Source organism: Pecten maximus, chromosome 1, assembly GCF_902652985.1.
Source record: "Pecten maximus chromosome 1, xPecMax1.1, whole genome shotgun sequence".
Taxonomy (NCBI): domain Eukaryota; kingdom Metazoa; phylum Mollusca; class Bivalvia; order Pectinida; family Pectinidae; genus Pecten; species Pecten maximus.
Genome location: NC_047015.1, coordinates 21,363,431 through 21,391,106, shown reverse-complemented (window position 1 = coordinate 21,391,106; position 27,676 = coordinate 21,363,431). Strand labels below are relative to the sequence as shown.

Sequence of the window (27,676 nt, the reverse complement as noted above, 5' to 3'; positions counted from 1 at the left end):
CAACTGACAAAACGGCCCCCTAGTGGTGATTACCAACTGACAAATCTAGATAGAAATGAGAGTAGATGTTAGAACCAAAGGCGAGACTAATTTTTTTTCAGGTTCAAAATAATTTTTATTGATCAAAACATGAAAGTACATATAATTGGTGTCCTCGCGCAGGAGGGGATTTATTCGACATACAACTTTTCATTCATATTCATTCATACGTTAGTTTTTTATTATAATTGATAAATCATATCCCCTGGCGGATAGACATATAAGAACCTCTCACCTACAAGAACGGTATCAGACAATTTTGTTTGGCTGGCGAGGTTGCCTCACGTAACCTGTATTCCTCGTCCTATAGTGAGAGGTACATTGTAATTAATACTGTTAAAAAATGAACTATGATACCGTTGCATTAATTTTTTTTGGTATATTTTAATATTAAGAAGAAGTACATGTAGGAAGGTATCAAAGCCCATCATTCTTGGACTTCCGCTGACGTGTTCAACTGTCTGAGTAAAAGAGATATGGTTATTAGGTGTCTGAGTAAAAGAGATATGATAATCAGTTTTCTGAGTAAAAGAGATATGGTTATTAGGTGTGTACGTGTAAGTAAAAGAAATGTGATTATCTGTTGTCATTTGATATATATATATATAATGGGAACTCTTGTATGTCTTAATATGTTGGTTCTTTACTGTACTATGCAGTATTGGAAATTAACACCGCCTGGTCAACATTTGGCAGTAAATAGATAAAACCATTATTACATTTTAATAAACACGTGCATTTTTGTGTGTATATAATCTGAAAAGAGTTTGTATTAAATACGAGATGCTATGAGACGAGTTTTAGAAGTTTCGAGATGCATGATTTCTTACTAACGCAGCCAATGGAAAACTTCTAGATGCCACCAATAAAACAAACGATGCCATAACGTACATTATTACTTAAGTCTACCCAAAGGGCAAAAGCAAGCATCGGGGACTAATGTCCACCAGAAGGACAAAGTCAAACATCGGGGACTAAAGTCCGCCAGAAGGACAAAGTCAAACATCGGGGACCAAAGTCCACCAGAAGGACAAAGTCAAAGATCGGGGACTAAAGTCCACCAGAAGGACAAAGTCAAACATCGGGACTAAAGTCCACCAGAAGGACAAAGTCAAACATCGGGGACTAAAGTCCACCAGAAGGACAAAGTCAAACATCGGGGACTAAAGTCCACCAGAAGGACAAATTAAAACATCGGGGACTAAAGTCCACCAGAAGGACAAATTAAAACATCGGGGACTAAAGTCCACCAGAAGGACAAAGTCAAACATCGGGGACTAAAGTCCACCAGAAGGACAAAGTCAAACATCGGGGACCAAAGTCCACCAGAAGGACAAAGTCAAACATCGGGGACCAAAGTCCACCAGAAGGACAAAGTCAAACATCGGGACTAAAGTCCACCAGAAGGGCAACAGCAAACATCGGGGACTAAAGTCCACCAGAAGGACAAAGTCAAACATCGGGGACTAAAGTCCACCAGAAGGACAAAGTCAAACATCGGGGACTAATATCCACCAGAAGGACAAAGTCAAGCATCGGGGACTAATGTCCACCAGAAGGACAAAGTCAAACATCGGGGACTAAAGTCCACCAGAAGGACAAAGTCAAACATCGGGGACTAAAGTCCGCCAGAAGGACAAAGTCAAACATCGGGGACTAAAGTCTACCCAAACGGCAACAGCAAACATCGGGGACTAAAGTCCTCCAGAAGGACAAAGTCAAACATCGGGGACTAAAGTCCACCAGAAGGACAAAGTCAAACATCGGGGACTAAAGTCCTCCAGAAGGACAAAGTCAAACATCGGGGACTAAAGTCCACCAGAAGGACAAAGTCAACCATCGGGGACTAAAGTCCACCAGAAGGACAACAGCAAACATCGGGGACTAAAGTCCACCAGAAGGACAAAGTCAAACATCGGGGACTAAAGTCCGCCAGAAGGACAAAGTCAAACATCGGGGACTAAAGTCCACCAGAAGGACAAAGTCAAACATCGGGAACTAAAGTCCGCAAGAAGGACAAAGTCAAACATCGGGGACTAAAGTCCACCAGAAGGACAAAGTCAAACATCGGGGACTAAAGTCCACCAGAAGGGCAACGTCAAACATCGGGGACTAAAGTCCACCAGAAGGACAAAGTCAAACATCGGGGACTGAAGTCCACCAGAAGGACAAAGTCAAACATCGGGGACTAAAGTCCGCAAGAAGGACAAAGTCAAACATCGGGGACTAAAGTCCACCAGAAGGACAAAGTCAAACATCGGGGACTAAAGTCCACCAGAAGGACAAAGTCAAACATCGGGGACTAATGTCCACCAGAAGGACAAAGTCAAACATCGGGGACTAAAGTCCACCAGAAGGACAAAGTCAAACATCGGGACTAAAGTCCACCAGAAGGACAAAGTCAAACATTGGGGACTAAAGTCCACCAGAAGGACAAAGTCAAACATCGGGGACTAAAGTCCACCAGAAGGACAAAGTCAAACATTGGGGACTGAAGTCCACCAGAAGGACAAAGTCAAACATCGGGAACTAAAGTCCGCAAGAAGGACAAAGTCAAACATCGGGGACTAAAGTCCACCAGAAGGACAAAGTCAAACATCGGGACTAAAGTCCACCAGAAGGACAAAGTCAAACATCGGGGACTAAAGTCCACCAGAAGGACAAAGTCAAACATCGGGGACTAAAGTCCACCAGAAGGGCAACGTCAAACATCGGGGACTAAAGTCAACCAGAAGGACAAAGTCAAACATCGGGGACTAAAGTCCACCAGAAGGACAAAGTCAAACATTGGGGACTAAAGTCCACCAGAAGGACAAAGTCAAACATCGGGGACTAAAGTCCACCAGAAGGGCAAAGTCAAACATCGGGGACTAAAGTCCACCAGCAGGGCTTAACATCCAGCTATATCAAATAATGGTATAAAGACATTCTGTAAATAGCACTTTAAATTTGATTTTAGCACTAGATTATCGAGTTATGAAAATCAGACTACATCAGTCAGCTGTTCCGTAATTCTCGTAGTTCCGTAACACTCTCCGGTAATGCTAGGGTCCAGAAAGAAACGTGGAAATCCAAACGAAGTTTCAGGGAAATCAAGTAAGATGTATATTGTATCTAGGTATTATTCTTACAAAGACTTATTCGTATATGCATCATTTATACTAAAGATGACTATTGTATTGGTCAATTTCATAGTTTTGTGCCGCTGTTTCCTACCAGCATATATCATTGATAGGATAATGGGATTATTTCGTTTTAGTTTGCTTTCTGTGATTGCTAGATAGTAAGTATGACTTATTCATTTGTAGTGCTGGCGTGGCATTGAGGGATGGCGTGTCTAATTTATATCTACAATGTTGTGCTTCAGCATACCATAGTGCAATCGAAACTGCAGTATTGTATATAAAATATTATTACATATAACACAGTGAGGTACTGTGGCGTACAAAACGAACCAGGTAATTAACAACATTATAACACAGGCGACTGTAACCAACCTCCCAGAAGTCTGTCTAACTGGTATATGGGTCAGCATCTATCAACATAATTCCGATGAAATATGAATTTGAAGGTTTAATCAGAGACCCAGACGTATCGATTTGCCTGTAGGATGATTCCTAGGTGGTATCTATTACAGATCCAGGTACTCTCACCGAGAGGGGCGTTTTGATTGATTGTAAAAGACAATGATTTTCTACCGCAATTCTCCGCTATATGTTGGCAGCCTTAACATACAGACATAATTATTTACTATTTAGTATGTCTAGAGATATCTGGCTACCACATGTGTCTGTACTATTTGTCGTAATACCAAGAGACTTTAGATACACACTGACAGATTTCGGGGATTAAGTTTTAGCGCTAAAACCATAGGTGCAAGCTATTGTCACCGCTTTTGAGAGATGAGCACTTTATCCTATAAATTTAAGCAAAGCCGGGGGAGTTTTAGTTTGGGTTTGTCCATCTCTCACACACTCGTCCATTCTTCGCTTCCGTGCAATAAATGTTGGACTTTTTTCTCTGGTGACCTGGATAATGCCATAAAGGCTTCCACATTTGATTGTCAGTTTTCTCGAAATTTACTACAGTTATTGTATTCGGAGAGATTTCCATGAATCTTAATAACAAGTTGAAATAATGTAACAGCTCGGCCATGTTCGTTTGCCACTTTAGCAATCGGTGGACTTATAGCCCGTTTTTTGACAAGATATACATGTATCATCTATTTCGACTGCTTCGTCTTGGTCTTGAAAACGTTTGCATTGTGCAATCAGTGTGAACGAAGCAGAAAAGCCCGCGAAAATATGAATGCATTCCTTCCGGGTAAATAGCACTTTTGACTATTAACCTGGTTAATAGCATTTTTGGAGGATGTTGTTCATATAGAATTTCTATTGTCTACTTCTTATATAGTTTAAAATAAGGAAAGGTATAATACTATGAAAAACAGAATCTGACAAGTAAGACTACAGACAACCAGTAGGGGACAAGTAAGTAACAGCGACACCTATCGGACTAAACCAATAGGTATTGATACCAAACAAGACAGCGACACCTATCGAACTAAACCAGTAGGTATCGATACCAAACAAGACAGCGACACCTATCGAACTAAACCAGTAGGTAAAGATACCAAACAAGACAGCGACACCTATCGGACTAAAACAGTAGGTATTGATACCAAACAAGACAGCGACACCTATCGAACTAAACCAGTAGGTATCGATACCAAACAAGACAGCGACACCTATCGAACTAAACCAGTAGGTAAAGATACCAAACAAGACAGCGACACCTATCGAACTAAACCAGTAGGTATCGATACCAAACAAGACAGCGACACCTATCGAACTAAACCAGTAGGTATCGATACCAAACAAGACAGCGACACCTATCGGACTAAAACAGTAGGTATTGATACCACACAAGACAGCGACACCTATCGAACTAAAACAGTAGGTATTGATACTAAACAAGACAGCGACACCTATCGAACTAAACCAGTAGGTATCGATACCAAACAAGACAGCGACACCTATCAAACTAAAACAGTAGGTATTGATACTAAACAAGACAGCGACACCTATCGGACTAAAACAGTAGGTATTGATACCACACAAGACAGCGACACCTATCGAACTAAAACAGTAGGTATTGATACCACACAAGACAGCGACACCTATCGAACTAAACCAGTAGGTATTGATACTAAACAAGACAGCGACACCTATCGAACTAAAACAGTATGTATTGATACTAAACAAGACAGCGACACCTATCGAACTAAAACAGTAGGTATTGATACTAAACAAGACAGCGACACCTATCGAACTAAACCAGTAGGTAAAGATACCAAACAAGACAGCGACACCTATCGAACTAAAACAGTAGGTATTGATACTAAACAAGACAGCGACACCTATCGAACTAAAACAGTAGGTATTGATACTAAACAAGACAGCGACACCTATCGAACTAAAACAGTAGGTATTGATACTAAACAAGACAGCGACACCTATCGAACTAAAACAGTAGGTAAAGATACCAAACAAGACAGCGACACCTATCGGACTAAACCAGTAGGTATTGATACTAAACAAGACAGCGACACCTATCGGACTAAACCAGTAGGTATTGATACTAAACAAGACAGCGACACCTATCGGACTAAAACAGTAGGTATCGATACCACACAAGACTGTGAGACATATCGGACTAAACCAGTAGGTATCGATACCAAAGAAGACAGCGACACCTATCGGACTAAAACAGTAGGTAAAGATACCAAACAAGACAGCGACACCTATCGGACTAAAACAGTAGGTATTGATACCAAACAAGACAGCGACACCTATCGGACTAAAACAATAGGTATCGATACCAAACAAGACAGCGACACCTATCGGACTAAAACAGTAGGTAAAGATACCAAACAAGACAGCGACACCTATCGGACTAAAACAGTAGGTAAAGATACCAAACAAGACAGCGACACCTATCGGACTAAAACAGTAGGTAAAGATACCAAACAAGACAGCGACACCTATCGAACTAAACCAGTAGGTAAAGATACCAAACAAGAAAGCGACACCTATCGGACTAAAACAGTAGGTATTGATACTAAACAAGACAGCGACACCTATCGGACTAAACCAGTAGGTATTGATACTAAACAAGACAGCGACACCTATCGGACTAAAACAGTAGGTATCGATACCACACAAGACTGTGAGACATATCGGACTAAACCAGTAGGTATCGATACCAAAGAAGACAGCGACACCTATCGGACTAAAACAGTAGGTAAAGATACCAAACAAGACAGCGACACCTATCGGACTAAAACAGTAGGTATTGATACCAAACAAGACAGCGACACCTATCGGACTAAAACAGTAGGTAAAGATACCAAACAAGACAGCGACACCTATCGGACTAAAACAGTAGGTAAAGATACCAAACAAGACAGCGACACCTATCGAACTAAAACAGTAGGTAAAGATACCAAACAAGACAGCGACACCTATCGGACTAAAACAGTAGGGTATGATACCAAACAAGACAGCGACACCTATCGGACTAAACCAGTAGGTATTGATACCAAACAAGACAGCGACACCTATCGGACTAAACCAGTAGGTAAAGATACCAAACAAGACAGCGACACCTATCGGACTAAAACAGTAGGTAAAGATACCAAACAAGACAGCGACACCTATCGAACTAAAACAGTAGGTAAAGATACCAAACAAGACAGCGACACCTATCGGACTAAAACAGTAGGTAAAGATACCAAACAAGACAGCGACACCTATCGGACTAAAACAATAGGTATTGATACTAAACAAGACAGCGACACCTATCGAACTAAAACAGTAGGTAAAGATACCAAACAAGACAGCGACACCTATCGAACTAAAACAGTAGGTAAAGATACCAAACAAGACAGCGACACCTATCGGACTAAAACAGTAGGTAAAGATACCAAACAAGACTGTGAGACATATCGAACCTATCGATTTTAATATTGAATTGACATATTATCAATTATTTAAAGTCAACTACTTCATTGTGATATGTATACACTCTAAACAATTGATAATGCATATGTAGTTGAACAACCTCAGATCTAAAAGACAATTATGATAAAACATTAAACATCAAAATACTTAAATGCCATTTCAATAGTTCAAGTAAACCCATTCATGCATGATCATTTTCATTTAAATCTATTACATGATAAAGCACTTATCACAGTATTATTTATAAATCACAGATAAAGCTCAGCGTTTCATTAAACTCACTTTGATATCAACACACATCTATGCAAAGTCATTATACATACGAAATTATTTAAGTAATATATAGTTCCTATTTATTACACAGCAACTATATATTATTACATTGTATTTTCTTAAACTCTGCATGTTCAGAATAGACAGTGAAAGATCCAAAAGTATATCATAATCCCTCAAGTAACTTTACGAAATATATGTTCGTCGCATCATTGGTATCTCAATTCCCTGTAACAGTTTCTTTATGGCGAATATGTTCGGATGCGGACGCTGACAGAACTTGTTCAGCTCGCTGTGTCTGCCCTCTACATTGTTTGTGGTCCGTGGTCCATCATGATTCCAGTGTTACTTATCACCTACCCAAGACTCAGTTACACTACAAAATCTCCAACAGCAGCAATCATTGCGCCTTGTCTTTACTGAGTATTTGAATCCATCTTGGACCAAATAATACCCCCTCTACCTTTCACCAAAAAATCAACCCTAATGTACAGGAACGTTGAGTGAGTGTTAAGCATAAAATAACTAACAAAATTCACCTTTATTTTGTTGAAACAACAACACAATTTGTAACAATTACATATATATAATAATGTAGATGCTTCATAATATAATGAATATATCTAATTGATATATTGAGAGATATTGTAAAGCACAAAAATAAAAAAAAATAAAAAAACCAAAAAAAAACCAACACGACTATTACTATGTATGTTTTCTCTGTGATAAATTGTGATAAATTAAAAGGTAAAACTTAGTTATACTAATTATAATATACATGTATAAGTTGTACTAATTGATAGTGGTGTTGGTCCGGAGAGTAGTAGTTCTTGATGTTGGGAGGGAAGCAAAAGAAGAACAGATTTAATGACGATAATAAGAGAGGAGAGACTATATAAAACACAGTAAAAAACCGACGAGAGACACAATTAAATACTTTCAAATAAAATTTAAGCAATCTTATAAATTTATCATGACAATTTATTCGGCATCTCAATTTCATGGATTTATATAAATAAACGTTTATATTATTTTGGGTGATCAGGATCACATAACTTACATTATTGTAAGTGTTGGTAAAATGTCACGCTGTAGGTGGAAAGATAAGGAGTACGTACGTACAAATAAAAGGTGTAAATATGTCGATACCTGGCTGATACATTACGTATCGATAATGGCATAACCAGCATGTGCCGTTCTGTGATAGGTAGTGTATTGATTACACTAGCAATACACGCGCGCCCGCCCCCTCCTTCACACATCGCTGACGAATATCCCATAGCTACAATATACACTGCATACAATACGTTTCCTCATACTACGCACCGCTCAGGTCTGTACTAATTAGTGATCAATTCGAACGCACCCGAGCAGCACGAGAAGGCCCAAACCTCCCGCGCCTGTTCTATTCGATACACCGATTCCGCTCATAAACGTGGTGTTCTTCTATCGGGTTCTCTCGAGACAGTCTGAATTACTTCTGGAGCTGACAGGCATTAAATAAGTCAGATGCAGTAGTGTGTCTTACTTATAGGAAAGGGATACGAAGCTTCAAACATGTCGACAAATGTCAAGTGTGTACAATGGTGTGGCCTGGTAATCTTTTGAAAGCTTATGCAGGTGTCAAAGATATGATTGTATGATAATCTATGATTGTTTGAGAGTTTGATACACCCCACGTACCTTTCCGCAGGAGAAGAGAGGATGGGGGATTACGTTGTAGACATGGGAAAGAAAATATTTTCTTTGGATAATGAAGATGTGTTTCTAAATGGCATTATTACCCCTACAACTGTCGTCAACATGACCAGCACACGGCACAACGAAACAGAACTGGAACCTGGAACCGGAAATGAGACGCTCCCCAATGGTGTGGCCATGTCGGATAGTACCCTTACATGGCTAACAGTCCTCTATACTCTTACAACTGTCTTTTCAATAACTGGAAATGTGTTTGTTGTTCTTGTTTTTGTTCGGGGTCGGAGATCTCGAACGGACCTTCGGCCGTTTTTGATTAACTTGGCTGCAGCAGACCTTATGATGGCCCTTTTCTGCATGCCGTTCACCTTTGCCGATGTGATACTTGGACGCTGGTTGTTTCCTGAAGTACTTTGTCCTCTCGTGTTATTTGTTCAGATTTTTTCTGTTGCAGCCAGTGTTTTCACAAATATGGCGATAGGAATAGATCGCTTTCTTGCCGTAACGTTTCCTTTACGGTCCCGATTGACGCACGCTCGTGCGAAATATGTTATAATAGTGATTTGGATAAGTGCTTTCATTTTAGGCTCTGTCATGTTTTTTGTTGGACGTGCAACTGAAATACCTGGTTACGGAAACGGAACTAAGAAATGTTCAGAAAACTGGCCCGGTGAGGATTCGAGGAGAACTTTTACAATTTTTATTTTCATTGTCACCTATTTGGTACCTCTGTTGATACTAGCCATTACTTATTCTATAGTGGGGATATTACTTTGGAAACGAACGGCACCCGGGAATAAGGACCACATACGTGACATGCATAGACTGCGATCAAAAATAAAGGTAAGACAAACACGTGTTTTGCATGGTATATTAACACAAATATCCGATACACGCGTTTTCCTGTCCAATTCACTGTTGTTTTATTTTCACGTTCGTTCCTGTTTTCGGTTTAATAGTCCGTTTACCATTAATTAAGGTGATTTGCATATCTACATATTTATAACAGTTTATTTTGCCAATGACTATTTTCTTGACGTACATCTTTAGATGAAAACTTTACTTATTTTATAACCAGTATAATTACCAGATGACAAATTAAATGTTCCTAACGCAGTCATAAATACCTCAGCCATGAAAATAAGAAACTACGTGTTCCGTTAAATAAGAGATGTGCGTCTAACTACGTGTTCCGTTAAATAAGAGATGTGCGTCTAACTACGTGTTCCGTTAAATAAGAGATGTGCGTCTAACTACGTGTTCCGTTAAATAAGAGATGTGCGTCTAACTACGTGTTCCGTTAAATAAGAGATGTACGTCTAACTACGTGTTCCGTTAAATAAGAGATGTACGTCTAACTACGTGTTCCGTTAAATAAGAGATGTACGTCTAACTACGTGTTCCGTTAAATAAGAGATGTACGTCTAACTACGTGTTCCGTTAGATAAGAGATGTACGTCTAACTAGGTGTTCCGTTAAATAAGAGATGTTCGTCTAACTACGTGTTCCGTTAAATAAGAGATGTACGTCTAACTACGTGTTCCGTTAAATAAGAGATGTTCGTCTAACTACGTGTTCCGTTAAATAAGAGATGTACGTCTAACTACGTGTTCCGTTAAATAAGAGATATACGTCTAACTACGTGTTCCGTTAAATAAGAGATGTGCGTCTAACTACGTGTTCCGTTAAATAAGAGATGTACGTCTAACTAGGTGTTCCGTTAAACAAGAGATGTACGTCTAACTGCGTGTTCCGTTCAATAAGCGATGTTCGTCTAACTACGTGTTCCGTTAAATAAGAGATGTACGTCTAACTACGTGTTCCGTTAAATAAGAGATGTACGTCTAACTAGGTGTTCCGTTAAATAAGAGATGTACGTCTAACTACGTGTTCCGTTAAATAAGAGATGTACGTCTAACTAGGTGTTCCGTTAAACAAGAGATGTACGTCTAACTACGTGTTCCGTTAAATAAGAGATGTACGTCTAACTACGTGTTCCGTTAAACAAGAGATGTACGTCTAACTACGTGTTCCGTTAAATAAGAGATGTACGTCTAACTACGTGTTCCGTTAAACAAGAGATGTACGTCTAACTACGTGTTCCGTTAAATAAGAGATGTACGTCTAACTACGTGTTCCGTTAAACAAGAGATGTACGTCTAACTACGTGTTCCGTTAAATAAGAGATGTACGTCTAACTACAGGTTCCGTTAAATAAGAGATGTACGTCTAACAACGTGTTCCGTTAAACAAGAGATGTACGTCTAACTACGTGTTCCGTTAAATAAGAGATGTACGTCTAACTACAGGTTCCGTTAAATAAGAGATGTACATCTTACCTTTGCCGTTTACTAGAAGCGTTATGTATTACATGCTACTGTCCTTATAGAATATATATGAAATATATATCGGATCTGACAGACAACACCTACAGATTATAAAAAATGAGCATGTAAAATTTCGTTTGAAAAAACCTTCAAAACTTATGTACGTATTTCCACCATACGAATAATCTTGCCAATAGCATAGAACACTGACAATATATTGTAAATAGTCTTTATAATAATAGTAAAAAAAACCATACATTACGTTTATATTTGTAGAAAAAAAGCTTTATCGATATGACTAAAGTAACATGAATCTAGCGCAGTATGGTACCGCTGGATCATGATGTACAGCTTCACATGTTTACCAGATCCGTGTGTCTGTTGATGTAAGGATTTACGGCCTAACCACCAATTAGAGCGCATTTTATTGTTAAATAATTAAGCTGTGTTTTCTCATTGACTGCAAGGCATTAAATCACGTAGCTCGATGAAATCTTTTCGGAAAAATGAATTATGTGCAAACATGTGCAATGTGTTGCTGGATCAAGAGTCATTTCTACCAATTCTAATTAGTTTTAGGAATCTTTAAAAATAAATTTCATCCCGATCTCGGTTAATAAGGTAGTTCAATTCGCAAATAAATCTACAATTTCGTGACACCATCCTGCTTGGAGCAGAAGAAATATATTACCTCTAATATCATCATAATTGAAACACCATTTTGACCCTTAGTTAAACATATGTATTTGTTTGTAATTCAAGTACTTGCTAGAAGTATGTCATTTAAAGACACTGTCAAAGGATGAAGTTGTCATTCACGTACAATTTAATAGCGTCGTCTCAACGTCATAGCGTCGCCTCAATATGATATCGTCGCCTCAATGTTATATCGTCGCCTCAATGTTATAGCGTCGCCTCAACGTCATAGCGTCGTCTCAACGTCAGAGCGTCGCCTCAACGTCATAGCGTCGCCTCAATATTATAGCGTCGCCTCAATGTTATGCGTCGCCTCAATGTTATAGCGTCGCCTCAACGTCATAGCGTCGTCTCACTGAAATGTTATATTGTCGTCTTACTGAAATGTCATATTGTCGTCTTACTGAAATGCCAAAGAGTCGTCTAACTGAAATGTCATAGCGTTGTCTAGCTGGAATGTCATAGTGTTGTCTTTCTATTATACAAATATAGCATGGGTGTCTGTGCAATAGTCCAGAATATTTGACACGAGGTACTGGTAATCGACCGATGTTTAATTTCACTAGAACATCGGTCGATTACCAGTACCTCGCGTCAAATATTCTGAACTATTGCACAGACGCCCATGATATACGTGTCTTATTACATAATCACTTAAAACACATTTGGAATCACTGACATCTCGACTTTTCTGTAAGCCTAGAAGTCATCATGACTGTCGTCGGCAGTGTTGACATGATCTGAGTGACTTAGACGCTAGAAAGGGTAGGACGAAATTCCGAAACGTCACAGGTGTTCAATTAATTGCACGTGACCAAATTCCAAAGCGTCACAGGTGTTCAATAGTTCGCACGTGACCGTGCAATAGTCATTTTAGCCGTGCAATAATTGAAAATGCAGCTTATGTTTATAGTTAAGGAAAATCAAACGCATTATGCAATAAAATACCATATTGTCGTCTCGCTGAGATGTCATAGTGTTGTCTCACTGAAATGTCATAGTGGTGTCTCACTGAAATGTCTTAGTGTCATCTCACTGAAATGTCATAGTGTCATCTCACTGAAATATCATAATGGTGTCTCACTGAAATGTCAGTGTCGTCTCACTGAAATATTATAGTGTCATCTCACTGAAATGTCATAGTGTTGTCTCACTGAAATATCAGTGTCGTCTCACTGAAATGTCATAGTGTTGTCTCACTGAAATGTCATAGTGTCATCTCACTGAAATATTATAGTGTCATCTCACTGAAATGTCATAGTGTTGTCTTACTGAAATGTCAGTGTCGTCTCACTGAAATGTCATAGTGTCATCTCACTGAATATCATAGTGGTGTCTCACTGAAATGTCTTAGTTTCGTCTCACTGAAATGCCATGACCTTGATTACAACGGTATGATAACCTACTCTACCTTTTTCACATAAACGTGAAAACAGACTAATCGATCCTTAAAACCCTTTTAACAATAAGCAATGCATAGAGCAGTACGTTTTTGGAACACAATATTGCAAATTAGGTATTTCGCTGAATTATTGGTATTTTGCGCCTCCCAATCCAGATTTGACATTTCGTTTGAAATATTTCCAGCTTTTACGATCGCCTCCTAGGTCCTTACTAACTGCTGTAAAATACAGCTTAAATTCGTTTTTCTCTACTGTGTCTATCTCTGAAATTATAAAGGTGCTAATATATTGTGCGCCTTTTGTACAATAATTAAATGATCTGGTGTGTCTCGATCAGGGAAACAACACATGACGAAAGGTCAGGTGTTGTCAGTAGAATAAGGAAGAATGAGGTGCGTCAGCATTGAGTACCGCAGATATTTAACTGTGTTTGTGAGCCTAAGTAGGCCATACAAAGATAAACCTCAAATCGGTTGAAATTCTCACATTAGTCGCCTCTGATGACATACACTGGCTGACCTATCAACCCGACCTACAATTCGATTCTCGCAGTGACTAAAGGATTCCATATATCGTGTTAAATCAGAATTAAGTAGACTTCTGTTATATAGATGTGAATTTATATCGAAAACTGTGCCTTAATGAATAAAGTTTCAAACTTATATTGTATACTTTTATTGATTTGTATAAACTTTCTATTTCATATATTTTACATAAGATTTTAGCTCGATACAATATGCAATTGCACCAACAGTCTAAAGCTGCTATTCCAAAGTGGTAGTCCAACACCACAATACAAAAAATCGATTTTAAACTTATACATTTTCGTGTGTGTGTGTGTGTGTGTGTGTGTGTGTGTGTGTGTGTGGGTGTGTGTGTGTGTGGGTGTGTGTGTGTGTGTGTGTGTGTGTGTTTTTTTTTTTTTATGTATAAAATGATACGGGGTTACTTCATTATAGACGTAACAAACTTGAAAATAATCATTACATTGGATGCAAGAACTATCGCATAATTGTCTGTTTAAAGCAACGATCTGAAATGGAACGGTATCTGTACATGACAGTACTTGACGATGTCACCGATGCAGGACCACACGTGACGATGTTACCGATACAGGACCGCACGTGACGATGTTACCGATACATGACCGCACGTGACGATGTTACCGATACATGACCGTACGTGACGATGTTACCGATACAGGACCGTACGTGACGATGTCACCGATACATGGCCGTACGTGACGATGTCACCGATACATGGCCGTACGTGACGATGTCACCGATACATGACCGTACGTGACGATGTCACCGATACATGGCCGTACGTGACGATGTCACCGATACATGACCGTACGTGACGATGTCACCGATACATGGCCGTACGTGACGACGTTACCGATATATGGCCACATGTAACGCATTGTTCTTCAGACATGGTGGGATTAGCCCAACTAATGCTTCCATTATACAAACTAAAATCACATTGATATCGCTGTCGGTAATATGCCTCGCATATCAGGATTTATTGCCCCACGTCTTGTCAATGCAATCGCATAGTGCTACGTGTGCATGAGTTACTTAGAACGGCGTCTGTGCCGATTGGACCAGACTCCCGAGGGAGTTGGCACGCGTCTCGTGTATATTTGGAAGTTTGATTGTAAATTATTCTCACACAACATCGAGTCTAATAGCGTTGTGTGCCTATACAAAGTTAAATGCAATACGGTTTTTGACGTAATAACAAAAACGTCAAATCTCTGATGATTGTCTCAGGCGGAAACTTTTACGACTTTACCCGCACTGACCTAAGATATCGGAACAAAGAACAATATGCAGTTGTCTCGTGTTCTGGTACGACATATGGATTAGGAAGAAAGTTTATATCAGACAAACGTTACACTACAGACGACAGTGTAAACAATGGAAAGGGAATGAAGTCTATATTTTTATCATGAACACTAGAGTTACTCCCCTTTTATTTTAATGTAAACGTACATGTAGCTTGTTCCATTATCATATCGCTATAGTTTTATTATTAATATCACTTGGGGTATATCAACATTCCCCGTGTCATTAAATGACAATGAAACTTTCATATATTAATTAACCTGATACCATGGGAAGATGAATGTAAATATACATGGATGGTGTGGATACACAAGTTATGTAATCACTTTGGGAGAAGGCGATCGAAATGTGTAATATCCAAACATTTGATGCTGGAATCGAGATGTGAAATAAAGATAACAATGAAGCTTGACGAAAAGTCAATACTGGTTTCCAAGGACCATTGTTTATCATTTATTGCAAAATCCATTATCTAGATTGGAGGCGTTCTCAGTATCATATCTTAGATACAATTTGATGAAGCTGTCTGATCATGACAGTACCTATCAAAATATACATGCAGTGTACAAGCCCCAGCTGAAGGTCTAGAGGTTAATTTTATGGACGTAAATGATCGACGTGGTTGTACTAAGACACGAACCTGAATAAAATGTTTGTAGAGACGTATTTTACACATGTGCAATAAATAGAGTTTACACAACGAGTTGTATATGTATTTCTTTCATTCGACTTAGTTATTTTTTTAAAGTTACAAAAAACAAAAACAAAAAAAACACGAGCTTAAGCGAGAGTGAAATACCATATACAACAACGACGAGTTGTGTAACCTTCATTCTACCACAAATTGACTTATGTCAACATGTGTTCTTTGCACAATATCAGCCGAGGTGTAAGGTATAAAACTGAAGTGAATTGCCGCTAATTAATGTATGCATAACTGACAATTTCTGAAATGTATGTAATCGTAACATCGTAACAAGTTTGTTCTTTTCAAAGGAATTAATTGATTGAAATCTCTATCTCGAAATAGTTTTTGTGCGTTATCATTTCTTGGACCTCATGAGACGGCTTTCAAGTGTTAGTCAATTAAAACTGATTAAAAAAATAATCATTAAGTCAAAAAATCAAAACGAAGTTAGAGTTTATTCCACGTGTGATAGAAATTAAAGTGAATGTTATTTCGGTACAAAAAGTAGTAGTCATACGATTGTACGGAGAGTAAGGCAACTTTTCAAGTGTAGTATATGTTTATGGATAGTTAGTTACTTAATTAAAGTGATTAATGTCCCATCAACACTATAAAAGGTCATAAGGTTAAGAAAAAGCGTCATATCTGGATAGAACGAGATTTTCATATGTCATCGAGAGAAATTTGTTGTTGCATTTTGTCTGAATTAGCTGAAGGAATGGATACGTTCACATCTGTTTATACCATCAATATTTGAAATATACCTAAACAGATGGCAAGGCTAAGTGCATGTGTATTTTGCACGAGATAAAATATATATATTCAATGGAATTCAGTAGAAATGATATGTCAGCACATTTCTATGTGATCAATAAAGGAATATGACCCCTTCTAATATTTAAAACATTGCGGCTTTAGTGGCGGAATTATCCGCATTTCAGTGTGTTGTGTCCGATATTATGTAGCGCTGATATGGTGACGATTACACATTACTCGATACTATACCTCCTCTACTCATTTTCCAGTCGTTTTCGTCTATTAAACAGCCGTAATAACGTTAAATAAAAACAAAACAGTATCCAGGAATCAAACTGACAAAGCCTAATTGTATTTTTTTGTTTTTTTTATTTTTTTTTGGTTATATATTTTTTTTTAATGTTTCCACATAATGTAATTGATAGATTTTAGTTGAAACCTTATCTAAAATTAATATCAGGTTATAGCAGCGATACAATCGATTAAGCAGGATACAAAAGCTTGGACTTGGTATTCGTATTATATTATAATAACTTGATGTTATCAAGGTATATAATCAAGTTGTGGTCGAAAAGGAAACACGTATTCTCTATGACGGAAACAATTGGTGGGTAATGCTGAATCTCTTCGCCTATTTAGGTGACCCTTGTGCGCGTGCTATATGATCTTAATCGATGGTATTCATCAAGGTAGGTTTATTTACGATAATCTAACTTACTTTATATACTATCTACCTAAAGTGTATCGGGTTATGGTGCGAAATCCAATCGAGGCTTTGATATATCAATCGTGTGAGAAACTTGCCTTTTATTTAGCTACATTTATGAGAAGTGTCCTTTTAAATGTTGTGACAATGCTGTGACAATGTTGTGAAATGTTGTAACAATGCTGTAACAATGCTGTGACAATGCTGTGACAATGTTGAAATAATGTTGTGACAATGTTGTAACAATGTTGTAACAATGCTGTAACAATGCTGTGACAATGCTGTGACAATGTTGTAATAATGCCGTAACAATGTTGTAACAATGTTGTAACAATGCTGTAACAATGTTGTGACAATGTTGTAACAATGCTGTGACAATGCTGTAACAATGCTGTAACAATGCTGTGACAATGTTGAAATAATGTTGTGACAATGTTGTAACAATGCTGTGACAATGTTGTAACAATGTTGTGACAATGTTGTAACAATGTTGTAACAATGCTGTAACAATGTTGTAACAATGTTGTAACAATGCTGTAACAATGTTGTAATAATGCCGTAACAATGCTGTGACAATGCTGTAACGATGTTGTGACAATGTTGTGACAATGCTGTGACAATGCTGTGACAATGCTGTGACAATGTTGTAACAATGTTGAAATAATGCTGTGACAATGTTGTGACAATGCTGTGACAATGTTGTGACAATGTTGTGACAATGCTGTGACAATGTTGAAATAATGCTGTGACAATGTTGTGACAATGTTGTGACAATGTTGTAACAATGCTGTAACAATGCTGTGGCAATGCTGTAACAATGTTGTAACAATGCTGTAACAATGTTGTAACAATGCTGTGAAATGTTGTAACAATGCTGTGACAATGCTGTAACAATGCTGTGACAATGTTGTAACAATGCTGTGACAATGTTGTGACAATGTTGTGACAATTTTGTAACAATGATGTAACAATGCTGTAACAATGCTGTAACAATGCTGTAACAATGGTGTAACAATGCTGTAACAATGCTGTGACAATGTTGTAATAATGTTGTAACAATGCTGTAACAATGTTGTAACAATGCTGTAACAATGTTGTGACAATGTTGTAACAATGCTGTAACAATGCTGTGACAATGTTGTAACAATGCTGTAACAATGCTGTGACAATGTTGTAATAATGCTGTAACAATGCTGTGACAATTTTGTAACAATGTTGTGACAATGTTGTGACAATGCTGTGACAATTTTGTAACAATGTTGTCACAATGTTGTGACAATGTTGTGACAATGTTGTAACAATGCTGTGACAATTTTGTAACAATGTTGTCACAATGTTGTGACAATGTTGTGACAATGTTGTAACAATGCTATGACAATGTTGTGACAATGCTGTGACAATGTTGTAACAATGCTGTAACAATGTTGTAACAATGCTGTAACAATGTTGTAACAATGCTGTGACAATGCTGTGACAATGCTGTGACAATGCTGTAACAATGTTGTGACAATGTTGTAACAATGCTGTGACAATGCTGTAACAATGTTGTAACAATGTTGTAACAATGTTGTAACAATGCTGTAACAATGTTGTGACAATGCTGTGACAATGTTGTGACAATGCCGTGACAATGTTGTGACAATGTTGTGACAATGTTGTGACAATGTTGTGACAATGCCGTGACAATGTTGTGACAATGTTGTGACAATGCTGTGACAATGCGGTAACAATGTTGTAACATCAGTCTATCTGGTCTGTATTTTTTTCTGATTTGATATAAGATAATTCTAACTCGATCAAACGAGGGCAAAATGAAGACAATGTAAGACAATGTGATCCGGAAGAGTCAGCGTGTTTTTTGTATTTTTTGTTTGTTTTGTTTTTGTTTCATCGACCACACCCGTCATACAAATCGAATTCGAATCCGGGTTAAGCCACAACCTCAAATGAGAGTTAGGGTAGTGACTACATAACCACTAGGCATTACAACAAGAGTCGAACATCTCTGACATCCAGATTCCAGTGATATAATGATGCCATCATCACCCTGAATCATTCGAAATTGTATGTGAACTTCTCCGTCAGAGGCCGTAATCTGTCTAGGAAATCGTGAGAATTGGAACAAGTCCTAGAATATCAAATAAACTTGGACATAAAACAACTGTAGTTACATGTCGAGGATGCTGTGGTGTGGCGGTATAGAAATGGATTATTGAAATTGTCACGCTTACCATACAGCTTAGTTGTAAGCTGTCCCTGATGATGTTGTGAGTAAGGATCGAGGTAAACGCCAGATGTTGAAGAGTCTATATAATGTCCCTGATTCCAAGTTCTATTGGGTATATCCAATCGACATGGTCAATATTTTTGTGTCATTTAAAGATAAAACATCGTCAATATACCCCTAGGTGACACGGACTTACTTGACCAGGTCTCTGTGACACGGACGTACTTGACCAGGTCTCTGTGACATTGACTTACTTGACCAGGTCTCTGTGACACGGACTTACTTGACCAGGTCTCTGTGACATGGACTTACTTGACCATGTCTCTGTGACACGGACTTACTTGACCAGGTCTCTGTGACACGGACTTACTTGACCAGGTCTCTGTGACTTACTTGACCAGGTCTCTGTGACACGGACTTACTTGACCAGGTCTCTGTAACACGGACTTACTTGACCAGGTCTCTGTGACACGGACTTACTTGACCAGGTCCCTGTGACACGGACTTACTTGACCAGGTCTCTGTGACACGGACTTACTTGACCAGGTCTCTGTGACACGGACGTACTTGACCAGGTCTCTGTAACACTGACTTACTTGACCAGGTCTCTGTGACACGGACGTACTTGATCAGGTCTCTGTGACACGGACGTACTTGACCAGGTCTCTGTGACACGGACTTACTTGACCAGGTCTCTGTGACACGGACTTACTTGACCAGGTCTCTGTGACACGGACTTACTTGACCAGGTCTCTGTAACACGGACTTACTTGACCAGGTCTCTGTGACACGGACTTACTTGACCAGGTCTCTGTAACACGGACTTACTTGACCAGGTCTCTGTGACACGGACTTACTTGACCAGGTCTCTGTAACACGGACTTACTTGACCAGGTCTCTGTGACACGGACTTACTTGACCAGGTCTCTGTAACACGGACTTACTTGACCAGGTCTCTGTGTCACGGACTTACTTGACCAGGTCTCTGTGACATGGACTTACTTGACCAGGTCTCTGTGACACGGACGTACTTGACCAGGTCTCTGTAACACTGACTTACTTGACCAGGTCTCTGTGACACGGACGTACTTGACCAGGTCTCTGTGACACGGACTTACTTGACCAGGTCTCTGTGACATGGACTTACTTGACCATGTCTCTGTGACACGGACTTACTTGACCAGGTCTCTGTGACACGGACTTACTTGACCAGGTCTCTGTGACTTACTTGACCAGGTCTCTGTGACACGGACTTACTTGACCAGGTCTCTGTAACACGGACTTACTTGACCAGGTCTCTGTGACACGGACTTACTTGACCAGGTCTCTGTGACACGGACTTACTTGACCAGGTCTCTGTGACACGGACGTACTTGACCAGGTCTCTGTAACACTGACTTACTTGACCAGGTCTCTGTGACACGGACGTACTTGATCAGGTCTCTGTGACACGGACGTACTTGACCAGGTCTCTGTGACACGGACTTACTTGACCAGGTCTCTGTGACACGGACTTACTTGACCAGGTCTCTGTGACACGGACTTACTTGACCAGGTCTCTGTAACACGGACTTACTTGACCAGGTCTCTGTAACACGGACTTACTTGACCAGGTCACTGTAACACGGACTTACTTGACCAGGTCTCTGTGACACGGACTTACTTGACCAGGTCTCTGTTACACGGACTTACTTGACCAGGTCTCTGTGACACGGACTTACTTGACCAGGTCTCTGTAACACGGACTTACTTGACCAGGTCTCTGTGACACGGACTTACTTGACCAGGTCTCTGTGACATGGACTTACTTGACCAGGTCTCTGTGACACGGACGTACTTGACCAGGTCTCTGTAACACTGACTTACTTGACCAGGTCTCTGTGACACGGACGTACTTGACCAGGTCTCTGTGACACGGACTTACTTGACCAGGTCTCTGTGACACGGACTTACTTGACCAGGTCTCTGTAACACGGACTTACTTGACCAGGTCTCTGTGACACGGACGTACTTGACCAGGTCTCTGTGACACGGACTTACTTGACCAGGTCTCTGTGACACGGACTTACTTGACCAGGTCTCTGTAACACGGACTTACTTGACCAGGTCTCTGTGACACGGACGTACTTGACCAGGTCTCTGTGACACGGACTTACTTGACCAGGTCTCTGTGACTTACTTGACCAGGTCTCTGTGACACGGACTTACTTGACCAGGTCTCTGTGACATTGACTTACTTGACCAGGTCTCTGTGACACGGACTTACTTGACCAGGTCTCTGTAACACGGACTTACTTGACCAGGTCTCTGTGACACGGACTTACTTGACCAGGTCTCTGTGACTTACTTGACCAGGTCTCTGTGACACGGACTTACTTGACCAGGTCTCTGTAACACGGACTTATTTGACCAGGTCTCTGTGACACGGACTTACTTGACCAGGTCTCTGTGACACGGACTTACTTGACCAGGTCTCTGTGACACTGACTTACTTGACCAGGTCTCTGTGACACTGACTTACTTGACCAGGTCTCTGTAACACGGACTTACTTGACCAGGTCTCTGTTACCTGTTCTGGTTAGCTCTGCTATATAATATAACTTCGTATGAAAACAAAACAAGTCAGCCGACAGAGGGCGTATGTTTCTATGGGTATGTCAATTGTCTGGTAGAACATGTGGGTCGATCAGAAATTAAATCGTTCTCACGATTTCGTCATGTATTTTCTCTGAGCCCTAGTCGTACATTTATGTTTAGGAAATATGCTACCGTAACCAGTAGTTACAACTATGTACATGTAGTATGTAGTTTATATCACCGTTCATCTATTACAAGAGCACCAAGGCGTTCGTTAAGTTTGGAACGGGGAATAGTAGTGTAAAGGGTGGACAAATCAACACGGGGAATAGTAGTGTAAAGGGTGGACAAATCAACATGGGGAATAGTAGTGTAAAGGGTGGACAAATCAACATGGGGAATAGTAGTGTAAAGGGTAGACAAATCAACACGGGCAATAGTAGTGTAAAGGGTAGACAAATCAACACGGGCAATAGTAGTGTAAAGGGTAGACAAATCAACATGGGGAATAGTAGTGTAAAGGGTAGACAAATCAACATGGGGAATAGTAGTGTAAAGGGTAGACAAATCAACACGGGGAATAGTAGTGTAAAGGGTAGACAAATCAACATGGGGAATAGTAGTGTAAAGGGTAGACAAATCAACATGGGGAATAGTAGTGTAAAGGGTAGACAAATCAAACATGTTGATGGGGAAAACGTTCGTCAGGAGCGAAATGTTTAATGTAATTAAAAAGATTTTTGGAGTTTATTTTGGAAATAAACATACCATTAATTCAATTTCTGGCGTAAACTCTATCCAATATGGATGCAGCCCCGACTAAATTGTACTAAGAATGGTTTCGTTAGTTGAGTAAAAGTTTAAACAACTACTGTAACTAGCAACACAACGTTGTTTAAAAGGATTATTATGGAATTTAGAAATCCAATGTAACCGCGGTAGATCCTACACACTATCAGGGATTTTGAAAAATGTCAATACGGAAGAATGATTGGACAGAAATTCGTCATAAAAAACGTCAAAAATGAGCATATAGGGTTACCCTGGTTGTCAAGCAAGCTTAGTGTTTTTTTTGTAAACAGGAAACATAATAGCGTTTACAGACAGGAATCACATTATTAGATGCTTTATCAGCAGACACAGTCACAAACCTGTCATTCAAACCATTAAGTGCGGTTTGGACATCGGGATCAAGAAATTAAGACCGGTGTTTTTGTTTTCATATTGGATTTTAAGCTGCCTTTAACCAATTCGAATGATGATTTTCATAAAGCATAACTGGTTAAACGTGAAAGTGAAACATGCTTTTCATTATTGGTACTCTCACAGGAACAAGAAGTTCATTCCGTCCATTATTGGCACTCTCAAAGGAACCAGAAGTTCATTCCGTCCATTATTGGTACTCTCACAGGAACAAGAAGTTCATTCCGTCATTATTGGTACTCTCACAGGAACAAGAAGTTCATTCCGTCCATCATTGGTACTCTCAGAGGAACCAGAAGTTCATTCCGTCCATTATTGGTACTCTCACAGGAACCAGAAGTTCAATCCGTCCATCATTGGTACTCTCACAGGAACCAGAAGTTCCTTCCGTCATTATTGGTACTCTCATAGGAACCAGAAGTTCATTCCGTCCATTATTGGTACTCTCACAGGAACCAGAGTTCATTCCGTCCATTATTGGTACTCTCACAGGAACCAGAAGTTCATTCCGTCATTATTGGTACTCTCACATGAACCAGAAGTTCATTCCGTCATTATTGGTACTCTCACAGGAACCAGAAGTTCATTCCGTTATTATTGGTACTCTCACAGGAACCAGAAGTTCATTCCGTCCATTATTGGTACTCTCACAGGAACCAGAAGTTCATTCCGTCCATCATTGGTACTCTCACAGGAACCAGAAGTTCATTCCGTCCATCATTGGTACTCTCACAGGAACCAGAAGTTCCTTCCGTCATTATTGGTACTCTCACAGGAACCAGAAGTTCATTCCGTCCATTATTGGTACTCTCACAGGAACCAGAAGTTCATTCCGTCCATTATTGGTACTCTCACAGGAACAAGAAGTTCATTCCGTCCATTATTGGTACTCTCACAGGAACCAGAAGTTCATTCCGTCCATTATTGGTACTCTCACAGGAACCAGAAGTTCATTCCGTCATTATTGGTACTCTCACAGGAACCAGAAGTTCCTTCCGTCATTATTGGTACTCTCACAGGAACCAGAAGTTCATTCCGTCCATTATTGGTACTCTCACAGGAACCAGAAGTTCCTTCCGTCCATTATTGGTACTCTCACAGGAACCAGCAGTTCATTCCGTCATTATTGGTACTCTCACAGGAACCAGAAGTTCATTCCGTCCATTATTGGTACTCTCACAGGAACCAGAAGTTCATTCCGTCCATTATTGGTACTCTCACAGGAACCAGAAGTTCATTCCGTCCATTATTGGTACTCTCACAGGAACAAGAAGTTCATTCCGTCCATTATTGGTACTCTCACAGGAACCAGAATTTCATTCCGTTATTATTGGTACTCTCACAGGAACCAGAAGTTCCTTCCGTCCATTATTGGTAATCTCACAGGAACCAGAAGTTCATTCCGTTATTATTGGTACTCTCACAGGAACCAGAAGTTCATTCCGTCCATTATTGGTACTCTCACAGGAACCAGAAGTTCAATCCGTCCATCATTGGTACTCTCACAGGAACCAGAAGTTCCTTCCGTCCATTATTGGTACTCTCACAGGAACCAGAAGTTCCTTCCGTCATTATTGGTACTCTCACAGGAACAAGAAGTTCATTCCGTCCATTATTGGTACTCTCACAGGAACCAGAAGTTCCTTCCGTCATTATTGGTACTCTCACAGGAACCAGAAGTTCATTCCGTCCATTATTGGTACTTTCACAGGAACCAGAAGTTCCTTCCGTCATTATTGGTACTCTCACAGGAACCAGAAGTTCATTCCGTCCATTATTGGTACTCTCAGAGGAACCAGAAGTTCATTCCGTCCATTATTGGTACTCTCACAGGAACCAGAAGTTCATTCCGTCCATTATTGGTACTCTCACAGGAACAAGAAGTTCATTCCGTCCATTATTGGTACTCTCACAGGAACCAGAAGTTCATTCCGTCCATTATTGGTACTCTCACAGGAACCAGAAGTTCATTCCGTCCATTATTGGTACTCTCACAGGAACCAGAGTTCATTCCGTCCATTATTGGTACTCTCACAGGAACCAGAAGTTCATTCCGTCATTATTGGTACTCTCACATGAACCAGAAGTTCATTCCGTCATTATTGGTACTCTCACAGGAACCAGAAGTTCATTCCGTTATTATTGGTACTCTCACAGGAACCAGAAGTTCATTCCGTCCATTATTGGTACTCTCACAGGAACCAGAAGTTCATTCCGTCCATTATTGGTACTCTCACAGGAACCAGAAGTTCATTCCGTCCATCATTGGTACTCTCACAGGAACCAGAAGTTCATTCCGTCCATTATTGGTACTCTCACAGGAACCAGAAGTTCCTTCCGTCATTATTGGTACTCTCACAGGAACCAGAAGTTCATTCCGTCCATTATTGGTACTCTCACAGGAACCAGAAGTTCATTCCGTCCATTATTGGTACTCTCACAGGAACAAGAAGTTCATTCCGTCCATTATTGGTACTCTCACAGGAACCAGAAGTTCATTCCGTCCATTATTGGTACTCTCACAGGAACCAGAAGTTCATTCCGTCATTATTGGTACTCTCACAGGAACCAGAAGTTCCTTCCGTCATTATTGGTACTCTCACAGGAACCAGAAGTTCATTCCGTCCATTATTGGTACTCTCACAGGAACCAGAAGTTCCTTCCGTCCATTATTGGTACTCTCACAGGAACCAGAAGTTCATTCCGTCATTATTGGTACTCTCACAGGAACCAGAAGTTCATTCCGTCCATTATTGGTACTCTCACAGGAACCAGAAGTTCATTCCGTCCATTATTGGTACTCTCACAGGAACCAGAAGTTCATTCCGTCCATTACTGGTACTCTCACAGGAACCAGAAGTTCATTCCGTCCATTATTGGTACTCTCACAGGAACCAGAAGTTCATTCCGTCATAATTGGTACTCTCACAGGAACCAGAAGTTCATTCCGTCCATTATTGGTACTCTCAAAGGAACCAGAAGTTCATTCCGTCATTATTGGTACTCTCACAGGAACCAGAAGTTCATTCCGTCATTATTGGTACTCTCACAGGAACCAGAAGTTCATTCCGTCATTATTGGTACTCTCACAGGAACCAGAAGTTCATTCCGTCCATTATTGGTACTCTCACAGGAACCAGAAATTCATTCCGTCCATTATTGGTTCCGTTGACCGTCAATCACATTACTTCGATCCAGCGATACATAAGGTTTATAACATATGTTTGCTAGTTTTCATTGCCTTCTCGCGCTTGGTAACTTCCCAGCCATCTGACAGACACTGATGGTAACGTTTTGTAAATATCGAAAACATAGGTCCACTGAGAAAAATAAACCCTTCACGACCTATAGACAGACATAGAATGGAGGATGGCTCTGTTACTACAGAAAACAACCGTAAAAGCTTGGTTAGCACCACGTTTAATCAGGCGGTATGTTTCAACTCTCAGCTCGCTGTACAAGGGGCATTTGAAAATGAAATGATATTCGTCCTCGAAGAAGAAAGACACACGGCAGGTTCGAAGCTGACGTGTTACGTTTCTGTGTCAGTCTGATTCGATGAGAAGACAATGGGAAGATAAACACATTTCGGCGACGAAAAAAGTCCCCTACAATGGTTTGGCTGTCGCGCGAAGTCACGGATGGTCTATCATTTGTTGTGACTGTTCAGTAACGGTGTTTTTGTTAGTATATTTGGTCGAGAGTATTTGTTTTTGTTAGTATATTTGGTCGAGAGTATTTGTTTTTGTTAGTATATTTGGTCGAGAGTATTTGTTTTTGTTAGTATATTTGGTCGAGAGTGTTTGTGTCGTACGATCTCCCTCCTGAACACAGATCTCGGGTAAAACTGATTAGTTCTCGTCTGGTAACCTGTTCTATATGAATGTGCTACATTTCACGCTATGACAATGACAACGACAATGAATTTATTCCCATAAACTAATAGTGTAGAGAATTACATACATAATATACATTTTATAAGCAAGGCTACTACTTACATAGAGTAAGCCGATTACTTATTTTCGTAATGAACTTCATAAGTGAAACCAATTCTTCATCTTCTACAAAACTAAATAAAGTATGGTATATAAAAGCACTTGGTCTTTCATAACGGTATCGAGGGAAAAAATGCTTCCTACATGTTCATAGTTGTCGATGACTATAATTAAATAAGGAAACTCGTCTCCAATATCGTTCTGGTTGCAAAGGTT

The 27,676-nt window shown here is 39.8% G+C and overlaps 1 protein-coding gene across 1 annotated transcript in view; it reads left to right on the top strand.

Annotated features, from left to right (window-relative positions):
• Window positions 1-8,690: 8,690 nt before the first annotated feature.
• LOC117327558 (QRFP-like peptide receptor) overlaps window positions 8,691-27,676 on the top strand; it is a 74,593-nt gene continuing 55,607 nt past the window's right edge. Inside the window, exon 1 of the mRNA XM_033884613.1 lies at window positions 8,691-9,875. Within this exon, the coding sequence (XP_033740504.1) occupies window positions 9,039-9,875 (837 nt within the window). The 5' untranslated portion in view covers window positions 8,691-9,038. The remainder of the gene's footprint in view (window positions 9,876-27,676) is intronic.